The sequence below is a fragment of the Myxocyprinus asiaticus genome, chromosome 6 (genome assembly GCF_019703515.2).
Source record: "Myxocyprinus asiaticus isolate MX2 ecotype Aquarium Trade chromosome 6, UBuf_Myxa_2, whole genome shotgun sequence".
NCBI lineage: Eukaryota > Metazoa > Chordata > Actinopteri > Cypriniformes > Catostomidae > Myxocyprinus > Myxocyprinus asiaticus.
Window position 1 is genome coordinate 55,747,440 of NC_059349.1, and position 21,321 is coordinate 55,768,760.

Sequence of the window (21,321 nt, forward strand, 5' to 3'; positions counted from 1 at the left end):
ATGCTGACCAAACCTTGTGTCTGCTGCTGTTGGTATCGGTCCTGCAGAGATTTAATTTGCTTTTATGGGGAGTGAAGAGTATCTTTGGTGTGATTTAACCTCTTTTTAGGCTCTTTTTGTATTTTGTCATTTTATTTGTAAGCATCTGATACAAGTACTAGTTCTCTGCACCAGCACGGTGCACGTTACGTCAGCGGAGAGGCTGTTCTTTTGAAATGAATGGCTCCTTTTAATAGCTGTAAGGAAATCTATTGTCCATGTTCAGTTCCCAAAAATGAATTCCTTGCAGACTGGTGACGGCTGCGCAGCTGGAGTGGGCAGACACTGGTGCAGATGTGCTAATTCTTGCTCCGCCTGAGGTATCTGTCTCTGCTCCACGCCTGCATTTTAAAAACTGTTGTTATAATGGACTCTTGACAAAATCCATTAATCACTTACTTGAAGGAGAAGCAGAAATGGTTAACAGTACACTCCAAAACTTGGAGGAAAACTTGCTCTTGTGTTTGTATCTAAATTTGACTTTTTGTTCTTTTGTTTGCTGGAGCTCATTAAATGAAACGATTTGTTCAAACGCTCTGAATCCTGTTTGTGCCTTTCAAAGAATCTACAAGATCTTTTATAACAAGTGTGCATCTCCTAAAAATGTCATTTCACCCCAAAACCAATAGAGGAAACAATTATTTTGCATAAGAAAATAAAGCCTATTTTTAGAACTTTTTCATAATTAGGAACACGCTTTGTTTACCATAATTTTAAATAATCTTTACGGTTATGTTTTTGGATGTTACCGTGACTGTAAATGACCTTACATTAAATTGAGACTTGTGGAGTAAATTATGCAAATGGAAAAAGGCAAGGAATCTTATATTTTAATGGTTCCAAATAAAGGCTTAATTTTTCTTCATGCAAACCAGAGTTCCTCTTCAATTTTTGGTTGAACTGTAGGGCGCACCTTGGAGGACAGGGTGGGATTTTTATTTTTTTCTGAAATAGTTTTGCGTACCCTCGCAGTAAGTTTGCACTCGCAATAAATTTACCATGGTTTTACTAAAACCTTATTTTAACATTGATATTTGTAGTAAAACCATAGTACTAAAGAAAAACAAACTATGGTAATACAAATCATAATTTTGTAGTTTTGATTTTGCAAAGACCATGGTATTAGTAGTAAAACTATAGTAATCACATGATTCAGCATGGTTAATCTATTGGGAAACCATGGTTACTATATGGATACAGTATACTGTATTAAAGGTGTAGTTTCTTAACTACTCATAGTTGCTACATTATTACTAGAGAAACCATTTTCTGCCAAAAAACAAAACATGAATTACTGTTAGTAAAATCATGGTTTTGTCAGGAATTAAAATGACAATGTTAGCATACAATCATGGTTTCTACAATATTATTAGGGAAAACAAGTTTTCCACCAAAAACTGTTTTCTACAGTATTTATAGCACTTTATAATAAGTTAGATTTGTTAATGTCCGTAAATGCATTCAGTATTATTAACAATGAACAAAATATTTGTACACAAGGCCTGTTAATTTGTTAATGTTAATAAAAATACAATTGTTCATCGTTTTGTTAGTTCATAGTGCATTTATGTGAGAACACATTTTTAAAAGCAAAAGTTGATATGTTGAAATTAACGTTAACCAAAGATTAATAAATCAATGCTGTAAAAGTGTTATTCATTGTCAGGTCATGTTTACTAATGTAACCTTATTTTAAAGTGTTGCCACAATATTACTAAAGTAAAACCATAGGTAAACTATAATATTTGCATAGTAAAACCATAATACCCCAATTTTTTTTTTATTTTTTTTTTTTTATTACCATAGTTTTAGATTTACTATGTTACCATTTATTTCACTTTGAATTTCATTGTTAAAATTAGAGGTAGACCGATGGTGGGTTTTGCTGATAACCGATTAATCGGCCTGTAGTTTTTAAAATAGTTTCATAGAATGTGTAAAGAAAAAAATCATTTTTTTTACTATGGCGGACAAAGAAAGAGTCCAACATGAATAAGATCCCAAAAGTAGTTAATTGTTCAAACAAAATCCCAGTAATCAGGAAAGAAAATGAAGATTTGGTGAATAACGTGGGACTTTAAAGTATAAACAAGCCTGAAATACAACGGGGACTCTTATTTTGAAATTACGAAATAATAAAATTATCGGCAACTATCAACGTAGATTTTTGCAATAACCGATACTTCCAAAAAACAACTTTTGGCACTGATTAATCGGTAAAACTGATATTTCGGTCTACCTCTAGTTAAAGTTAGGCCTACTGTAGTAAAACCATGGTACATGTATTGCATGGGCACAGCTATTTCAGAAAGAAAATTCCACCCTGTCCTCTTAGGGTGACCTGGTGTCATGTTTTTCTTTAAGTATGTAAGATTAGCTGTAAATGAGACTCTTATAGTTAATAGGTAATGAAAAGACAACTGCTCAAGTCTACTGATGTTTTACCAGGAGAATGATCCTCCGGACCAATCCAGACATAAACAAAACCTGGTGTAGCGTTAATGAAGGTTCAGTCCGCCATAACTGTAACGAACCGGCCATTTGATGAAGCTTAAAAATTGACACTTTGAAGAATAACAATGTTTAATTGCTTCTTAGTCTCAAAGAGGAGCCCAAGATGTTGTGTTGGCCTTCAAGCTTCTGCCTCTCTTCTGAAATTAGTGGAAGATAAACGCTGCTCTTAAAAAGTGGTGCAAAAATTGTGTTTTACACCCTCTAGAACACACCAAAAAAATCAGATTATTTCAAGTTAAACTTTTAATTCATATTTTGTTCCTATCTCCTTAAAATGTTCAAGAGTTTCCAGAATCAGACTCCAACATTAGGGCATTTAACCCTTTAAGCTCCGAAGGTGTTTCAGTGGCATACCCAAAATTAAAGGCTTATAACTCGACAAAAAACATGCAGAGTCGAGTGTTTGGTATCATTGTAAAGAAAACATTTACACTTTTTATTTGTTTAATTTTTTTTTTAATGATATAGATTAAAATACATTCTGAAACTCTCAGCCTAAGAAACTGCTGAAAAATCTCAAAAAATGGAGCCAAAAAATTTACTTTATTTCTGATTTGACATTATATATCTCTGGGTGTAAATAAGGTGGCTCTGAAAAACTGCTTTTGTTTTGTTCCCAATCATGTCATCTGTATCTGAGAACAGTTTTGTGTTGATACGACAAAGCAATCAAAAGTTATATCATTATAAAAATAATTTATCATAGTGTCCAAAAACACCTCCAAACAAATAAAACATAATAATTGTACATAAGAACTAATTACACATGCAAACACAACAATGACTAAAGGTTTGTATAGCATGCAGACATGATTTTAGTAATGAGATTTCACAGAATGAGTTTCATTCTGTGTCATTTGAGTCATCATTGAGTCTGTGTCATGTATTTGGTGCCATCTCCTGGTGGTCATATGTAACATTGTGCTTTATGTGGATTATCTAATGATCTATAAATGATCAAAACAGAACACTTCTGATTTGTCTGCAAATTTCAAAGCACTTGTTCAGTTTTGTTCATAATGTCTACATGCATTGGAAAGTAGAGCTTCTTATCTTTCAAACGATACCTATTTTGTGTTGGTCAAGACTAGTTATTAATATTCTGATGATTATTAATAACCAGCGGGCCCATCTGAGCTTAAAGGGTTAACTCCAAGTGGTTTGTTGTAATTAAGGTTTTTAAGGGAATCACCCTCAGTAGTACGCTAGCCCTTAAGTTGAACCAAAAACCCAGTAAGAGCTGAATGTAATGCTTCGTTGAATCCAAGCGCTCTGCTTCTGTAAAGAGTGGAGTGTCTGTCCTCAAACGGGTCCTGGAGCGTCAAGTGTTGCATCTACAGAAGTGATTCCTGGCGCTCAGAAAGCTGGCTGCTTGCTCTGTCTCTGGGCTAGTTCATGTATGGAGATACAATAGCCCTGTGTCGGTGAGGTAAACTTCATTTGCTCTCCTGTTCACACTCAGTTTTACCTGTTGCTTTCTCAGATAATTAAGTTGCTCACCACCAAAGTCGCAGATGTTAAATATAGTTTGTCACATCTGCATGGTGCCCCTAAAACCACCTTGACTATGTCGCCTGAACTCTAGCGTTGACATTGGACGCCAAATCCTGAGAATTAAATTTCCAGGCCACCTTTTGCTCCCTCCATGCATTAAAAAAAAAAGCAAATTTGTGTTTGCTCGGCCTTCCCTCTTGGAGTTTGTCACGCAACCAGTTCAGCTCATTTCCTTTTCAAGAATGTAGTTCAGTTTGTAAAACACATTATATTATTAGTACAATCTGTAGAGATCACTTTTACTAATTCTGTAATAGTTATATGTATTACAGTTAATACATATGAGTTATTCCTGTTCAATTCTGTTCGTTTGATTTGTGTAGGTTAAATTCCTATCAGAAGCTGCCGTGTGTCTGATGTTTGTGGACTGTTGAACGTTCGTTCTTAGAGGTGAATTCATTGTGAGGTTGGTATGACCAGAATTTGTGTAGAATTTACAATATTTCTAAATATGTTATGTTTGACTGTTTCTCATTCAATGGTTTGTGCTTTCAGGTGTGGACTGGAAGAAGGTCTTTCCTCCACAGATGGAAGATCATTGATGAGGAGCAGATGTGATAACTGTGTATATATATTGATTCCACCATTTTACCAGAACTTATTACTCTACATTAGTGCCAAGGACACTGTAGTGTTGTGGAACCTGTGATCCAACAACTGATGTAGATATAACAACTGTTGTAATGGCCAAAGATAATTACAGGATGGTCTGCTGAGATGTTTTTGTGCTTTATTCACTTTTGGGCACTTAAACACTAGTGTTTGCGAAAGTGGCGCCCTGTTATTGCTCAACTTTTGGTGGCATATTTGATCGGAGCTCAATCTCAGTGTTGCAGAATGATCCCTAATCAACTCCTGTTTAACATTGGAAGAATATTTGTCACAACATCATTTTGTATATTTTATAATACAACAATAAAGTCTATGAAATGTTCAAAACACTTGTTTTCTTTATAACTGTATTATAACTAGGGTTGTGGAGTAACAGAATACATGTAACGGGATTAAGTATTTAAAATACAAGTAACTGTATTCCACTACAGTTACAATTCTAATATCATTGGTAATTAGAATATAGTTACATTCAAAAAGTATTTAGATTACTGAAGAGATTACTTTGCATTTTATTGTCATTTGTTTAATTTAATATTTAGTCCTTTCAGATGGAAAACATTTATACATATAAATGATGCGATCTGAGGAGCTTTTATCCTCGTAAAGCCTGACACATGAAAGAATTGTCAGAAAATTCAAATTTTTTTACTTTTAAAAAAAAAAAAAAACTAAAAATTTCGTACCATTAGACAGTTTAATGTATCATATTTGATCCATTAGGCTTTAAAGGTCATTTCTGTGCAGGACATTTGTTGTGTAAGTTTTTCTACAGTGGTAAATCTTGGGGTATTATTAGAGGACTCTCTGGGCTTTTCAGAGATCCCAAATGTTTGAGAGTTTGGCCATGACAACTTCCTCTCCATGCTCTGTAAATATGGACTGAAATGTATCACAGTCATCAAATATTCTTTTTTTAAATAATTTTTTATCATATGTATTTTATGCAACAAACACTATATTGACATTTAAAAAAGGGAAACTGTAAAACTTTATCGCTGGGTCTCAGGAAGATGACATCATAATAGTGTATAATGTAAAATAATGAGATCTTTATAATGACAGAGCAGGCTGCATATATGAAAATACACAGAAATATTAGTTCACACTTTAAATAAAATGTATATGTCAGAATTTTCAAAGCTCTGTGATTTGTTTTGTGGTGTGCATGAATGTAATGTAATGATGATTGAGAGATATTCCTCAAAAGTCTTGTATCATATTTAATACCTGGATTTCAAAGGGGGCTTTTTCAATAAAATAATATACAACATTTGAACCAAGCACAAGTTGCTTATATTCAACAAATACTCATTTTAAAATATCAGTAACAATATAATCATTACTGTCACTTTTACTTTATTAAAATAAGCTATCATTTATCCCAACATAAGAGTCACTTTTCACACAAGCCATTTTAAATAGATCAATATAAACATTGAAACCACTTTTTTTTTTTTTACAAATAACCACTAGATGGTTTCATAAACATGTGAAACTTACATACCATAGTTTGTTCGTCTCGTCAGCTTGAACACAGAGTGAAATAAGAGCCGTCAAACGATGTGTGTCATGTTTGATACACATGGCGTTATAGGGTTAAACAGCAGTCAAACACTTTCTTATGATGTGTTACATTCATACAAGCAGACAGAGAAATACGTTTGTAGTATGTTTTGAACAGCACAAATAGTAATAAACCTTGTGTAAATTGTCATGTGAACATTTAGCTTTATGCTAAGCTAAAATGGCTAGATATAGCATTAGTATAAAGCTAAATGTTTACATTGTTACCAGGCACGATCATATTTTTTCATCAAGAAAATCCACGTTAGCTCATAATTTTTTAGGCCTTTGATATTAGGGCAAAAATCTTAATCTTAATGAGAATTTGTGTATTGTTTTTCTGTAAAATATTTTTTTTAAATCCTTAAAACAAGATCAGTTTGATTAATCTTGTTTTAGAAACAACACTGCATGAGATATTTGGGTTTTTCAGAGAATGTATTTTTAACATGTGTATTTTGTCTTACTGTACTGGCAGAGTTTTTATAGTCAAAACAAGTGAAAAAATCTCCCAGTGCTGAAGAAGTAATCCAAAGTATTTAGATTACATTACTGACCTTGAGTAATCTAATGGAATACATTACAAATTACATTTTACAACATGTAATCTGTAATCTGTAGTGGAATACATTTCAAAAGTAACCCTCCCAACCCTGATTATATATCGAGTGTAGCTTAGTTCAATCTATGATGTCTAAAAACATTAAAGCTGTTGAAACAGGAGGCGATCACAGTTCAACAATACAATCAGTCCCAACAAACTTTGGCAAGTTCAGCTTGTATTTCTTCTGAATGTCGTACGGCAGGAAGCGTCCGGCCAGGAAGTGTGAGCCGTGGAAACTCAGAGCGCATCTCTTTGGAGTGATCAGAGAGATGAGAACTGTTGGACTGATTCCATCTGAACTCGATTCATCGGCATCCCATCCTGCAGTTCGACAGAGCAACGTTTAAGGGTTCATAAGAGAAAGAACAGGAGCTTTCTTGCTCTTTTCAAACTCATTCAGAATGGAATACAAACGTAGTGCTTGTTACACACTGCAGATAGAGTGAGTAGTCTTAAAGGTGCACACAAACAGTCTGTTTAACGGTAAGGGTGGAGAATAATCATGACAAACTAAATGACGACTATTGACGGGTACGTACATTGACACACTCATGTCCCAGTTCTGTCCTCTGGTTCAGCTGCTGCAGTTTGTTAATAGTCTTTTGTGAAATGAAATGGGTTTTAATGTGGTCAGTACCTGAGGGGATGTCGAGACTGACGACAGGGACTTTGAGTCCTCGTAGAGTTTGTAGAATGCCAGTAAACAGCTCGCCGACCGCCGCTAGTTCAGTCTCAGGACCCAAAACCGCATCCACAACCAGATTATACGCTTCATTGATTAACTGAACCTTTAAGAAACCAAAAAAATAACAATGAGAGGTGGGAGACAAAAGTCATCATAACAGACAGATACAGTGGGTTGATGGATAGATAAAGTGTGACTATAGACTTGTAAAAATTGGAAGATACTCGAGTGGGGTTCTTCAGCTGCCACACCGGCGGAACCCTCTGGAGACTCTTTGTATAGATCTAGAACAATAACTAAAGTATTTGAATTTTTGACATGTGGCATATTTAAAAATGTGCATTTTTAAACAGCAGTCTTTGTTTTGAATTTTTGTAGAGGTGAGAGATTTGTATTTGAAGTTCTGAATTTCTTTTTAATCTGAAAATTGAACCTGTAATTCTATAATCTGAATTTGTACAATTTCACCTCTAAAAAAAAAAAAAAAGTAAAACCCCCAAATCTGCTGTTAAAAATACAAATGTATAAAACACCACAAACATTTTCAGTTTGTTAAATGTCACGTCTAAAATTCAAATGAACAAATTTAAGATTCAAATACTTTATTAATTGTTCTAGCTCCATTCAAACGGTGACTTAAGTATCTTTTAATCATTACAGTGAAGATGTAATATTACAGTTTAGCTGCAAGCAGCAATTATGGAAATATTGGAGTAGGGAAGTATGACTGGACATCACTGATTATGATTTAAGAAAAGCACCATAAAAAACATCAGTACGATTGCTTATATGACAATGCAATTTATTCTAACCTTTGACCAATAGGTGGCGCTGTCACCAAATTTGTATGGTGCAGTTAGGGTGTGGAGATAATGATCCACACAAAGTTTCATGTCAATACACCAAAGTATTGCTGAGATACAGCCTCAGATCCTTTTTGCATCTTGCCGTGAAATTCATTAATGTGTTTCACGAGAATGATCTGATCTATCAAAAAGCTGTTAATATCGTTTTGCTGATAGTGTTCCTAGATGATACACAGCAAATAATAATAATGTAAATCCGATGTACAGCCTAGGAGGAGTTCGAGAAAGTAGGTTTTCAATTACATTCAAAATGGCGGACAGGAAGACCCTCATATGCAACCAAAATATAGTTTAATTATTTTATTCAGCCCTCTGTATACACATTGGGACAACCAAAACAAAATAAGGTACTTCAGATGTTGAAACAATTATACAGATAAATAATATAAAAAATTAAGTCACAGTAAGTGATCACTCATTTGATTACAGCTAATTTTTCAGTTTAGACAATTCAGAGTACTTGCATACCGATAAATTGTTTCCAACTATCCGTGCTATCTGTGGTTTTCTCAGCTTCCACAGTTGTAATGAACAATATTGATGGAAGCCCGAATTAATCGCGCAAGTGAGCCGCTCTGCGTTTGTCACGAGAGCTCACATTTTAAGGAGTGCCCGGTTGATGCGCATGTACGGATCCTGTCAATGGAGCTCGCTTTATGAATGCGCACGCTGCACGGATAGCAGAGCACAATTTAGCTTCAAAGACCCTGCGCCCATTTGTGTCCCACATGAAAAGCATACTTAGCACTCATAAAGTCAAATGAATGTAATAAGGTTGCTTCATCGCCTGACGGATATGCGTACAGATGTGGCTGACATGAGAGTATTAAAATAAAGGTACATCTTAAAAAAAATTCTATATCAATTTTTACGCGTTGTATCGATAACATTGGATCGTTGGTCATTGGATTGATGCATCGATCCAGATCGATGGATCGTTACACCCCTACAATTTTCATAATGATGAGCCAATGCGTAGATTTTACAGGATTTTATGACAAAACTCAAAATGGCTGACGAGACCAGTGTAATAATTTAAGGCCAAACTATTCAGAAGTTATGAGCAAAAATATAAATGTTTCATATTTCCTGACCACTAGGTGGCGCTGTGCCGAAAGTGCTCAGGTACCCTCAGGGCATGATGGCTATGCTATATACCAAGTTTTGTTTCAATATGCTAAAGCGCTGCGAAGGGACAGCCTCATATCCATTCTGGCGTGCTCACCGTCAAATTCGTTGATCCGGTATACAAATTAATGGTTTGGAATATCATAATAAATTCCGTAAGTTTTTTCATGAGTGTCTCTAGATGATACATGCCAAATTTCAAGTGAATCGAACTAGGAGGATTTAGATTTTTTTTTATTCAAAATTTAGTTGGGTAGAAGGAGTTGACTCGACATGACCCAAGGAATCAGAGGAAAAAATAATTTTGTTTCTTGGTGGTATGGTTCAAAAGTTATAGGCCAAACATTTGAACAGTTGGTGGTGCTAGAGGGTTTGAGTTAAAGATCCCAAATTTGGGCCAGTTACAATTGAGAGTATCCTCAATCAGTGTGCCAAATTTCAGCATTTTCCTCCATATGGTTCTAGAGGCTGCCATAGACTTCATGAGCGGAAGAATAATAATAAGAACACAAATACAATAGGTGCCTATGCACTTTGGCCACTAATTACACAGTGTACTTTGCAGTGCTCACCTCTGTGGGCAGGTAAGAGAGGAATGGCAGGTCCATACGTTCACACTGCAGTGTGAAGTCCTGATGCAGACTGTCCTGTGAGCGTTTTGGGTAGAACACAGTAGGAATGTATTCCTATCACAGAGAGATATTTGTGTGTTACTGCAGTGTGAACAACTCTGGGCCTTTACCAGACTAAAGGCCGCTCTTACTATGACATTTTCAACAAGATTCATAGCATAAAATCTACCGAGCCATTCACTAATCTACCATTCTTGAACAAGTTTGTTCAGAATCGTCACTGACAACTGAACGAACGCTTCAATTCTTCACTCACAAACATGCGTAAATGTCGCGCACACGCCAGTCCGATGCAGCCGTTTTGATCCGGTCCACAGACCACCAGAACGGTCGGCTGTCGTTTCTCCAGAGTGTCCAGCGGAAAGGCCTACGAGAGAACGAGACGACATCAAACTCAAACAGCTCTCAAAAGTTCTAGATTTTATTTGTATTATACAGTAAGTGAAATAAACGCACACCTTGGTGATGGCAATCGCACACGCATGTCCCAATATCTCCGTCATCTGTTGACGTCCAAACCGATAGTCCCTTAGCAACTCCGTCTCCATGGCTACTGCCTCCTCTTTACTGTGAAAAAAAACACAACATAGTCAAGAAATAAATAACAAGATGAAACGCTAAAAATATACTCAAAGTCAACATTACTTCGTTAAACAACTGGTATGAGCAGGTACACCTGCCACAGTATCTGTGAAATTCAGTTATTTTTAAAAGTTGTAATATACGAGTTTTAACAGAAGAATTAATGTAAGTGCTTTTATAAAATTATAAGCATCACATTTCTGCCTTTAAACCCTCTAAAAATTGACCCCATTGACTTCCATTGTAAGTGTCTCAATGTAACCTCAAATATTTGCTTTTTTAAAGAAAAGGAGGGACAAGTCAAAATTATTTTTTGTGGTAATCATCATTATGCCACAATTGCTGTCGATTGAATCCCGAATATTCCTTTAATTTAACAAAAGTAAATGTGTCATGTTTTAGCTGCCAAACCCACAAACACTCCACATGTGACCACGACACCTGTTGAAAGAAAAGCCACCTGCTCTGATCGCTTTGACCTTAGCTGATATCTGGATCGATATGGATTTCCTGGAAGCTCTTCGCCACAGTTCCTGAACTCATGTAGATAATTGATCCCAGAACAGAACATAAGATCCCTCCCACGAGACACTGTGTTGTCAAGACACGACGATCACATCACATTCACTTAAAATTCAAAATGAATATTCTAAGAAATCACTGACTCACCCTCATGTTTTGTGGAAAGGCTCTGAAGCCAGACCCAAATTTAAATGAATACACAATGAAAATCAACCAAAAGCTCTCAAATGTCATTCACATTTATGCATTTTCATACTGCATCATGATCAGAATCAATGGTGTTTGGCATGATTGGTGTCAAACCTTGAACAACGCGTCTTCACACGGCACATACTGTATGATTATATTCAAAGGCAGATGAGATTTGAGAGTTATTGTGAAGGGGAACATTTTCACTGAATAACTTTTATGATTCTTCCGTTGTGTTTTTTTGTCCTTTTTTTAAGCTTGACAATCTAGTCATGTACAAACTTTTGTTTATTTTGTCACATCTAAATTATAATTAATTAAAGTCATAATATTTATTATGTTGAAACAATTGTTGATCCGGCTGATCCATACAAGAATGGTTTGGTCTATCATCGTAAATTCCATGAGTGTCTCTAGACGATACATGCCAAATTTCAAGTGAATCAAATATACGGTCTAGGAGAATTTAGAAAAAAATCATTTTTTCGGAAAATGTAGTCGGGCAGAAATTGTAACCATGGTGTTGACTTGGCATGACCAAAAAAATGTGGTTTCTAGGTGGTATGGTTCAGAAGTTATAGGCCGAAAGGTGTACTATATTTTGAACAGTTGGTGGCGCTAGAGGGTTTATGTTAGAGAGTCCAAATTTGGGTCAGTTACATTGGAGAGTATCCTCTATCAATGTGCCAAATTTCAGCAATTTCCTCCATATGGTTCTATGGGCTGCCATAGACTCCAAGAGCGGAAGAATAAGAAGGAAGAACACAGATACAATAGGTTAAATTTGTACAATTTTTGTCTTTTTGCCAAACATTTGTTATTGCTAACTGTCATTGTTTTAAAAGAAGCTGCATGAAGATTATTCAAAAACTCTCCTTTTTGTTCCACAGAAAAAAATAACAGCTTTGGAAGCACATGAAGGTGAATTATTCTAAAACCCTTCTAAACCAACACAGTCGGTGTTCATCACAGCTGCACCTGTCAAGAGTAAAGTAACCGAACACAGAGATGTATAATGAATTATCAGGTCTCGGGGGGTTGCGGTGACAGACTGCTTGAGAGTTCAGCATCAGGCTGAACAGCTGTTGCCACAGAAGGGGAGCGATTCATCCGACTCAGAGAGAGTCACAAGCAGCTTTTAGATAGATGCTGTAGTTGCGTTCCAGTGAGTGTGACATGTAGACAGCTTAAAAACACTTTCACTCCCACTGTTACTAGAGATTCTAATTCTGCATGTTTTTGAACTGGAGCACCCAGAGAAACTCCACACCAACATGGGGAGAACATGCAAACTCCACACAGAAAGGCCGAGACTCAAACCCAGGACCTTGTTGCTGTGAGACAACAGTGCTGACCACTGGGCCACCATGTCTCCTCAATGTCTTTGTTTTCGAAAGAAACTGATGCTTCTTTTCACCTCAGATGCATTAAATTGATCCAAAATACAGTCAAAAACATTAATAATATTGCAAATCATTATTATACGTAAGGGATCATCCTCTGCTTTGTGTCAGGTGGTTTTCACTTCGACGTTGTGCATTCAAATCGTTTAACGCACACCTAGCCATGGATTATCCCGCTTATAACATGATCACTTGCCAGCATTGATTAGTGAAAGCTGTCACTGCTTTTTACAGTGCAAATTTTGACTGGAAGAACGGTTAATTTAATCTACAGGTTATTAGATCTAGAGTTCTGCCCATTCTAAATCAGATACAGAGATAAAGTAGTGCATTAAGATTACATGTATTTGAATAAATAGAAAAATGGACATGAGTTTTTTGGAGACTGAACACTCAGTAAAAACTGTGAATTTAAATGCACAATCCAGAAATAGTAATAGCCACTTAATGTAGAAGGGTTGGCACTCACAAGAATGTGTAATATTTCATTTCTATTCTTTATCATTTTCACATTAATGAAGAAAAACCGGTGTTGTGCCGGCACCTGATCTGACTACCTGCCAGATTCTGACTCCCCGCAACCTGATTGGTCCATACTCCTAAAGCCCATCCCTACACCTACCCCTTAACATAAGGATACTAGGGAGTAGAGGTCTGCAACCTGACCCGGGCCCGGTGGGACCTGAGGACCTGTCGGGTTTCGGGTCGGGTTTGGGTCAGTTTTTCAAATAGGAATTTGGGTTGGGGTCGGGTTCGGGTTCGTAATTAATGAAAAAATAAAAAGGCCTACCGTACTTATTTCATGCAAGAACTCTCACTCACAGGCACGACGAGTTAGGGGCCGTTCACACCAAACGTGTTTTTGCATGCATCTACTCTTTTTTTCCCCGATTGTTTTCCTATGTAAACATATGCTGGATGAATGTATTTGACTGTTGCACCTCGTCTCACGGTTTCTTCAGCGTTTCTGCCTTGTTAAAACTGTGTATGTTTACTGTTACAATACTTTTATGGATGTTGCCTACGATTCTTACATAAAATACAGCCTACTTCAACAGTACTTGATAGGAGAATAAAAAATAAATAGAGTAAGCAATTTCGGGTTCGGGTCGGGTTTGAGTTTAAAATCTGATAGTAGGGTTGGGCCACACTGTCTTGGGTACGGGTTGGGTTCGGGTTTCATTTTAAGGCCCGTGCAGACCTCTACTAGGGAGTCAAAATTCAGCACCCGGTGTTACGGACGTGGCAGTAAAAGTGGCACTTACATGATGAAAGGAAAACCATCCAAAACGCTTTGAAACATGCAGAGTTTGACCTCAGAGACATCAGTATGATATCCATTAATACTGCACAATTGATTGAATTAAGAATAAAATCACAATATGACCTTGCATGATTATAAAACTGCAAAAAGCTGCATTTTATAAAACAGTCTGCATTCAGAGCTTCAGTCAGCACTGCGTGAGAGAGCGGCGCCCTCTAACGGCACATGCTGAGCAGCGCAGCAATATTAGATGATTTTTATCATATTACGATTTAAATCATCTTGCCGGACAGCAAAAGATGCATTTGATAGGTCTTGGTTTTCTTCTCTCCTCCTCTGAATGTCAAACCATACTTTACTTTCAAGCCTTACTTTAAGGGGAAAGTGCAGGTGCATTCCTAAAATTGGTAAAAAAGAAACAAATCTCTGTATAAATTCATCAATCTATTGTTCTTTTAAGAGATGAAGGTTCTTCAGTGCACGACTGACTTGAAAGAAGAAACCAAACTGGACCTAAACAGGATAGATGATCGACAACAAGAAGACAAGAACATCAGAGTCTCTAGTTTAAGAAACAGACCAACAGCTTCAATAACGAGTTCATCTGCAACAGTGAAAAGATGACTCTGGGATGCATTTTATGCAGACTTTCAATGATAAGGCAATATTTGACACTGGCAAAGAAGAAGAAAATGGGCAAAATAAGTTTTCTGGTTGTAAATGAGTATCATGGATGGATAAATTTGAGCTGTTGTTGGAAAAGTTTGGTTATAAGGTCTGTAAGAAGTCAATGACATCTTTGAGAAGTGCTGCAGAAAGCATGAGATGATCTTCACCTGAGGATCTCCAATAAACTGACTGCTACAATGCCTGAGGATTCTTGGATTAACAAAAAGCATTTTAAACAGAAATGATCATTTGTAATACTATTAGTCACTGTAATTCTTGATCTTTAGTGAATACAGTTATCATTTTCTCTCAGAAACATTCACATTTATAGTGGTTCATTGACAATTGACAAAAAAAACAAAAAAAAACAGTTTAGTGCAGTAAAGTAGATATGAGAACAGACATGCGTAGAGTAGGCAAGAATATTGTAGAATAGACACAATAACAGAGTTAATCTGTTATCATACAACCACTCAAGTTATTCATTTCTTCAGCATAACAACAGTAGTTATTTAGATTAATAAAGATAATACTAATCCATCAGATTAAGTCAGAGAGTTTAGCACAACTGACTCTAAACTCTTTTAAGTGCAGATGATCCAACAGCATCTCACATAGTCACATTCAGATAATAAAGTGCTGATATATTAAAGATATGAATCATGTGTGTGTTACCTGAGATAACGCAGAGATTCTTCATTCATCCTGTTCATCTCACTGGCAGTTCCTCTGATAGATGTTTAATGATTCTCCTCAAACTCTCTTGAGCTGCTCACATCTGATGTGTCTCTATGAGGTGACATGACAACCAATCACAGAGCCACAACAGCAGGACGAGCCTGTTCATTGGCTGAGTGGAAGGGGGCGGGGTCTGTCATTCACACTACACTGACAGTATCTCAGGTGTGTGATACATATTACAAGTGTGCTTTATATTTTTATATATTTTCACTGCACAGTGCTGAAGCCTTCATGCAAATGTGGGATATTTAAAATGTTATTTATTATTATTATAAAAAGAACACAAGGAACAGTTCCTCATCCACAGCAAATGCAAATCATACACTTACAAAGAAAACATTCAAATGCTCTTGTTGTGAACTACAGGACTGTGAAATGGGAAAAGTAAAGTCGGTTCTAGGAAAAGTGCTATCATTTGATACTCTGTATCTATGGTGATGACATTCCCACATTTTAAAGGTGCATTTTTTTCCTCATTAAAAAAAGTTTTACTCCAAAATTAATTCATAGTCATTTTGAAACATATGTACCTGTATAAACCATGAGATGAAGACTCCATCATATCTGTAACCTTATAAAAGCTGTTTTATTCTACATGGAAAAGGTCCCCTTATGGGGCCATGTTGAGATCACATGACCAGTCCAACACTTCTCACTTAATCTCATCATCATCCTGTTATAGACCTTTTTCACACTCAGGGTTTTGGAACATGGAAGTAAACATTTGTGAGGTAAACTTTGACAGCAGTGAATGGGAGATCACAGCAAATATTATTTTCACTTACCTATTTGCTCCAAGACCAAATAAAAAAATCCACTATTACATTTGAATGACTTTCCAGAAGAGAGAGAGCAAAAAAAATAAAAAATAGAGAGCGGTGGATTAAGACAGATAAGAGAAGATGCCAAATTTACTGTCACTCTCTCAGTAGCTGTAATAGAATCCCCCCGCAGCTGTAGTAATTCGTTTTTTAAAACTAATTCCAGGGTAATATAACACAAAGCATAATGTTATAAATTTACACTCAAAATTTAAAAAGTGTATAGTATAAAAAAAACACTCCGATATTCATGCTGTTAAATCAGGTGGAAATGAAAAAGGTCTATTAGACACTTTGGCTCATAGTCTTAAAAGGATAGTTCACCCAAAAATGAAAATTCTCTCATGATTGACTCACTTTTAAGCCATCCCAGATGTGTATGACTTTCCCTCTTCAGCAGAACCGAAATGAAGATTTTTATAAGCAAATTTCAGCTCGGTTTGTCCATACAATGCAAGTAAACAGGTGCCATTAGTCTGCTGGCTGTTGATGGTCCAAAAGTCATATTTAGGCAGCATAAAAGTAATCCACATGACTCCAGATGATCAATTAATGTCTTCTGAAGCAAATCGATAGATTTAAAAAATAATCAATAATTAAAACTTTATTAACTTTAAAAAATTGCTTCCTGCCAGCAGTCGATGCATCACTGACGTAAGCACAACAGCGCGTTCACGTGAGAAGTCAAAAGTGTATTGTTTACAACAAAGGAACGAACATCACACGAGAGTTAGGCCATTTCAAACAGCAACCGTAAGCAACATTTAAAGTTAAAAACATTTTAATTATCGATTTGTTTCTTACACCAACCTATCGGTTTGCTTCAGAAGACATTCATTGATCGACTGGAGTCGTGTGGATTACTGGCTAATCCAAACATCTGCAAGCTGCCTTAAAACGTCACACAGGTCACATAAAATACAACACATAGAGACTGTATCGCCTAGATAACACATAAAGACTGTATCGCCTAGATATCGCATAGAGACTGTATCGCCTAGATATCGCATGGAGACTGAATCGCCTAGATATCCCATAGAGACTGTATCGCCTAGATATCCCATAGAGACTGTATCGCCTAGATATCGCATAGAGACTGTATCGCCTAGATATCGCATAGAGACTGTATCACCTAGATATCACAAAGAGACTGTATCGCCTAGATATCACAAAGAGACTGTATCGCCTAGATGTCACATAGAGACTGTGTCGCCCAGATATCACATAGAGACTGTATCGCCTAGATATCACACAGAGACTGTGTCGCCTAGATATCACATAGAGACTGTATCGCCTAGATATCACAAAGAGACTGTGTCACCTAGATATCACACAGAGACTGTGTCGCCCAGATATCACACAGAGACTGTGTCGCCCAGATATCACATAAAGACTGTTTCGCCTAGATATCACATAGAGACTGTGTCGCCAAGATATCACATAGAGATTGTGTCACCTAGATATCTCCTAGATATCGCAAAGAGACTGTGTCGCCCAGATATCACATAAAGACTGTTTCGCCTAGATATCACATAGAGACTGTGTCGCCTAGATATCACATAGAGATTGTGTCACCTAGATATCTCCTAGATATCGCAAAGAGACTGTGTCGCCTAGATATCTCATAGAGACTGTATTGCCTAGATATCACACAGAGACTGTGTCGCTCAGATGTCACACAGAGACTGTGTCGCCTAGATATCACATAGAGTCTGTGTCGCCTAAATATCACATAGAGACTGTATCGCCTAGATATCACAAAAAGACTGTCTCCTAGATATCACACAGAGACTGTGTCGCCTTGATATCACATAGAGACTGTATCGCCTGGATATCACATAGATATCTGTGTTGCCCTGATATCACATAGAGACTGTGTCGCCTAGATATCACATAGAGACTGTGTCGCCTAGATATCACATAGAGACTGTATCACCTAGATATCACATAGAGACTGTATCGCCTAGATATCACACAGAGACTGTGTCGCCCAGATATCACACAGAGACTGTGTCGCCAAGATATCACATAGAGACTGTGTTGCCTAGATATCACATAGAGACTGTGTCACCCAGATATCACATAGAGACTGTGTCGCTCAGATGTCACATAGAGACTGTGTCGCCTAGATATCACATAGAGACTGTGTCGCCTAGATATGACATAGAGACTGTGTCGCCTAGATATCCCATGGAGACTGTATCGCCTAAATATCACATAGAGACTGTGTCGCCTAGATATGACATAGAGACTGTGTCGCCTAGATATCACATAGAGACTGTGTCGCCTAGATATCACATAGAGACTGTATCGCCTAGATATCACATGGAGACTGTATCGCCTAAATATCACATAGAGACTGTGTCGCCTAGATATTGCATAGAGACTGTATTGCCTAGATATCTAAAAGAGACTGTATCGCCTAGGTATCACATAGAGACTGTGTCGCCTAGATATCACATAGAGACTGTGTCGCCTAGATATCACATAGAGACTGTGTCGCCTAGATATCACATAGAGACTGTGTCGCCTAGATATCACATAGAGACTGTATCGCCTAGATATCACATGGAGACTGTATCGCCTAGATATCACATAGAGACTGTGTCACCCAGATATCACATAGAGACTGTGTCGCTCAGATGTCACATAGAGACTGTGTCGCCTAGATATCACATAGAGACTGTGTCGCCTAGATATGACATAGAGACTGTGTCGCCTAGATATCCCATGGAGACTGTGTCGCCTAGATATCACATAGAGACTGTGTCACCCAGATATCACATAGAGACTGTGTCGCTCAGATGTCACATAGAGACTGTGTCGCCTAGATATCACATAGAGACTGTGTCGCCTAGATATGACATAGAGACTGTGTCGCCTAGATATCCCATGGAGACTGTATCGCCTAAATATCACATAGAGACTGTGTCGCCTAGATATGACATAGAGACTGTGTCGCCTAGATATCACATAGAGACTGTGTCGCCTAGATATCACATAGAGACTGTATCGCCTAGATATCACATGGAGACTGTATCGCCTAAATATCACATAGAGACTGTGTCGCCTAGATATCGCATAGAGACTGTATTGCCTAGATATCTAAAAGAGACTGTATCGCCTAGGTATCACATAGAGACTGTGTCGTCTAGATATCACATAGAGACTGTGTCGCCTAGATATCACATAGAGACTGTGTCGCCTAGATATCACATAGAGACTGTATCGCCTAGATATCACATGGAGACTGTATCGCCTAAATATCACATAGAGACTGTGTCGCCCAGATATCGCATAGAGACTGTATTGCCTAGATATCTAAAAGAGACTGTATCGCCTAGGTATCACATAGAGACTGTGTCACCTAGATATGACATAGAGACTGTGTCGCCTAGATATGACATGGAGACTGTATCGCCTAGATATCACATGGAGACTGTATCGCCTAAATATCACATAGAGACTGTGTCGCCTAGATATCGCATAGAGACTGTATTGCCTAGATATCTAAAAGAGACTGTATCGCCTAGGTATCACATAGAGACTGTGTCGTCTAGATATCACATAGAGACTGTGTCGCCTAGATATCACATAGAGACTGTGTCGCCTAGATATCACATAGAGACTGTGTCGCCTAGATATCACATAGAGACTGTATCGCCTAGATATCACATGGAGACTGTATCGCCTAAATATCACATAGAGACTGTGTCGCCTAGATATCGCATAGAGACTGTATTGCCTAGATATCACATGGAGACTGTATCGCCTAAATATCACATAGAGACTGTGTCGCCTAGATATCGCATAGAGACTGTATCGCCTAGATATCACATGGAGACTGTATCGCCTAAATATCACATAGAGACTGTGTCGCCTAGATATCACATAGAGACTGTGTCGCCTAGATATCGCATAGAGACTGTATTGCCTAGATATCTAAAAGAGACTGTATCGCCTAGGTATCACATAGAGACTGTGTCGTCTAGATATCACATAGAGACTGTGTCGCCTAGATATCACATAGAGACTGTGTCGCCTAGATATCACATAGAGACTGTGTCGCCTAGATATCACATAGAGACTGTATCGCCTAGATATCACATGGAGACTGTATCGCCTAAATATCACATAGAGACTGTGTCGCCTAGATATCGCATAGAGACTGTATTGCCTAGATATCTAAAAGAGACTGTATCGCCTAGGTATCACATAGAGACTGTGTCACCTAGATATGACATAGAGACTGTGTCGCCTAGATATAACATAGAGACTGTGTCGCCTAGATATGACATAGAGACTGTGTCGCCTAGATATCACATGGAGACTGTATCGCCTAGATATCACAAAGAGACTGTATCGCCTAAATATCACAAAGAGACTGTATCGCCTAGATATCACATGGAGACTGTGTCGCCTAGATATCACAAAGAGACTGTATCGCCTAGATATCACACAGAGACTGTGTCGTCTAGATATCACGTAGAGACTGTGTCGTCTAGATATCAGAAAGAGACTGTGTCTGTTCCCCAAACTACCAAACACAAAACCCTTAAGGCATTCAGAGAATATTTTAGCCTAGTTTTAAAAACATTGTTTTCATAATAAATATATGTGCACTCTGTTTCAAAACAAGACATAACAGCAATGATACTGTATTTATATTGCTTACCATTTCCTGTCATCACCTGTATGTCATGTGACCTGAGGAACAATCCTTTAGAACAGAACACCGAGGGACTCAGTCAACGGCTTTTATATTATTGAATACATATTCTGTGGTGGAAATTTCTCTAAGCGTGAAGGGTTATTATCAAAATATGGTGATAAACAAGTCCCTTGAATTTTCAGTCACGAAATAGATTTCAACTAGTCACGAATCCCCATATAAAGGCATCATTCTATAACCTAACAATTTTATTAAATA

General features: G+C 37.3%; 3 protein-coding genes across 8 annotated transcripts in view; 2 read left to right on the top strand and 1 right to left on the bottom strand.

The window, feature by feature from the left end:
- LOC127443053 (cold-inducible RNA-binding protein B-like) overlaps window positions 1-5,046 on the top strand; it is an 8,306-nt gene extending 3,260 nt beyond the window's left edge. Inside the window, exons 7-8 of one of the 4 annotated variants that reach the window (XR_007897594.1) lie at window positions 4,431-4,513; window positions 4,603-4,666. Coding sequence is in view for 2 of the 4 variants with exons in the window: in XM_051701534.1 (XP_051557494.1) it covers window positions 4,603-4,649 (47 nt within the window). In the remaining 2 variants the exon portion in view is untranslated. Of the gene's footprint in view, window positions 572-4,430; window positions 4,514-4,602 lie in introns of those variants that run through there. The other 3 variants (XM_051701534.1, XM_051701535.1, XM_051701536.1) reach the window with 3 other exon arrangements.
- LOC127443052 (yjeF N-terminal domain-containing 3-like) overlaps window positions 1-15,582 on the bottom strand; it is a 479,510-nt gene extending 463,928 nt beyond the window's left edge. The window contains exons 1-6 of one of the 3 annotated variants that reach the window (XR_007897593.1): window positions 15,505-15,582; window positions 10,659-10,767; window positions 10,457-10,567; window positions 10,141-10,254; window positions 7,527-7,677; window positions 6,843-7,210 (exon numbers count right to left, since the gene is read on the bottom strand). Coding sequence is in view for 1 of the 3 variants with exons in the window: in XM_051701532.1 (XP_051557492.1) it covers window positions 7,014-7,210; window positions 7,527-7,677; window positions 10,141-10,254; window positions 10,457-10,567; window positions 10,659-10,767; window positions 15,505-15,542 (720 nt within the window). In the remaining 2 variants the exon portion in view is untranslated. Of the gene's footprint in view, window positions 1-5,155; window positions 7,211-7,526; window positions 7,678-10,140; window positions 10,255-10,456; window positions 10,568-10,658; window positions 10,768-15,504 lie in introns of those variants that run through there. The other 2 variants (XR_007897592.1, XM_051701532.1) reach the window with 2 other exon arrangements.
- LOC127443049 (5'-AMP-activated protein kinase subunit beta-2-like) overlaps window positions 1-21,321 on the top strand; it is a 180,173-nt gene that overhangs the window by 151,973 nt on the left and 6,879 nt on the right. The gene's annotated exons all lie outside the window — the stretch shown is intronic.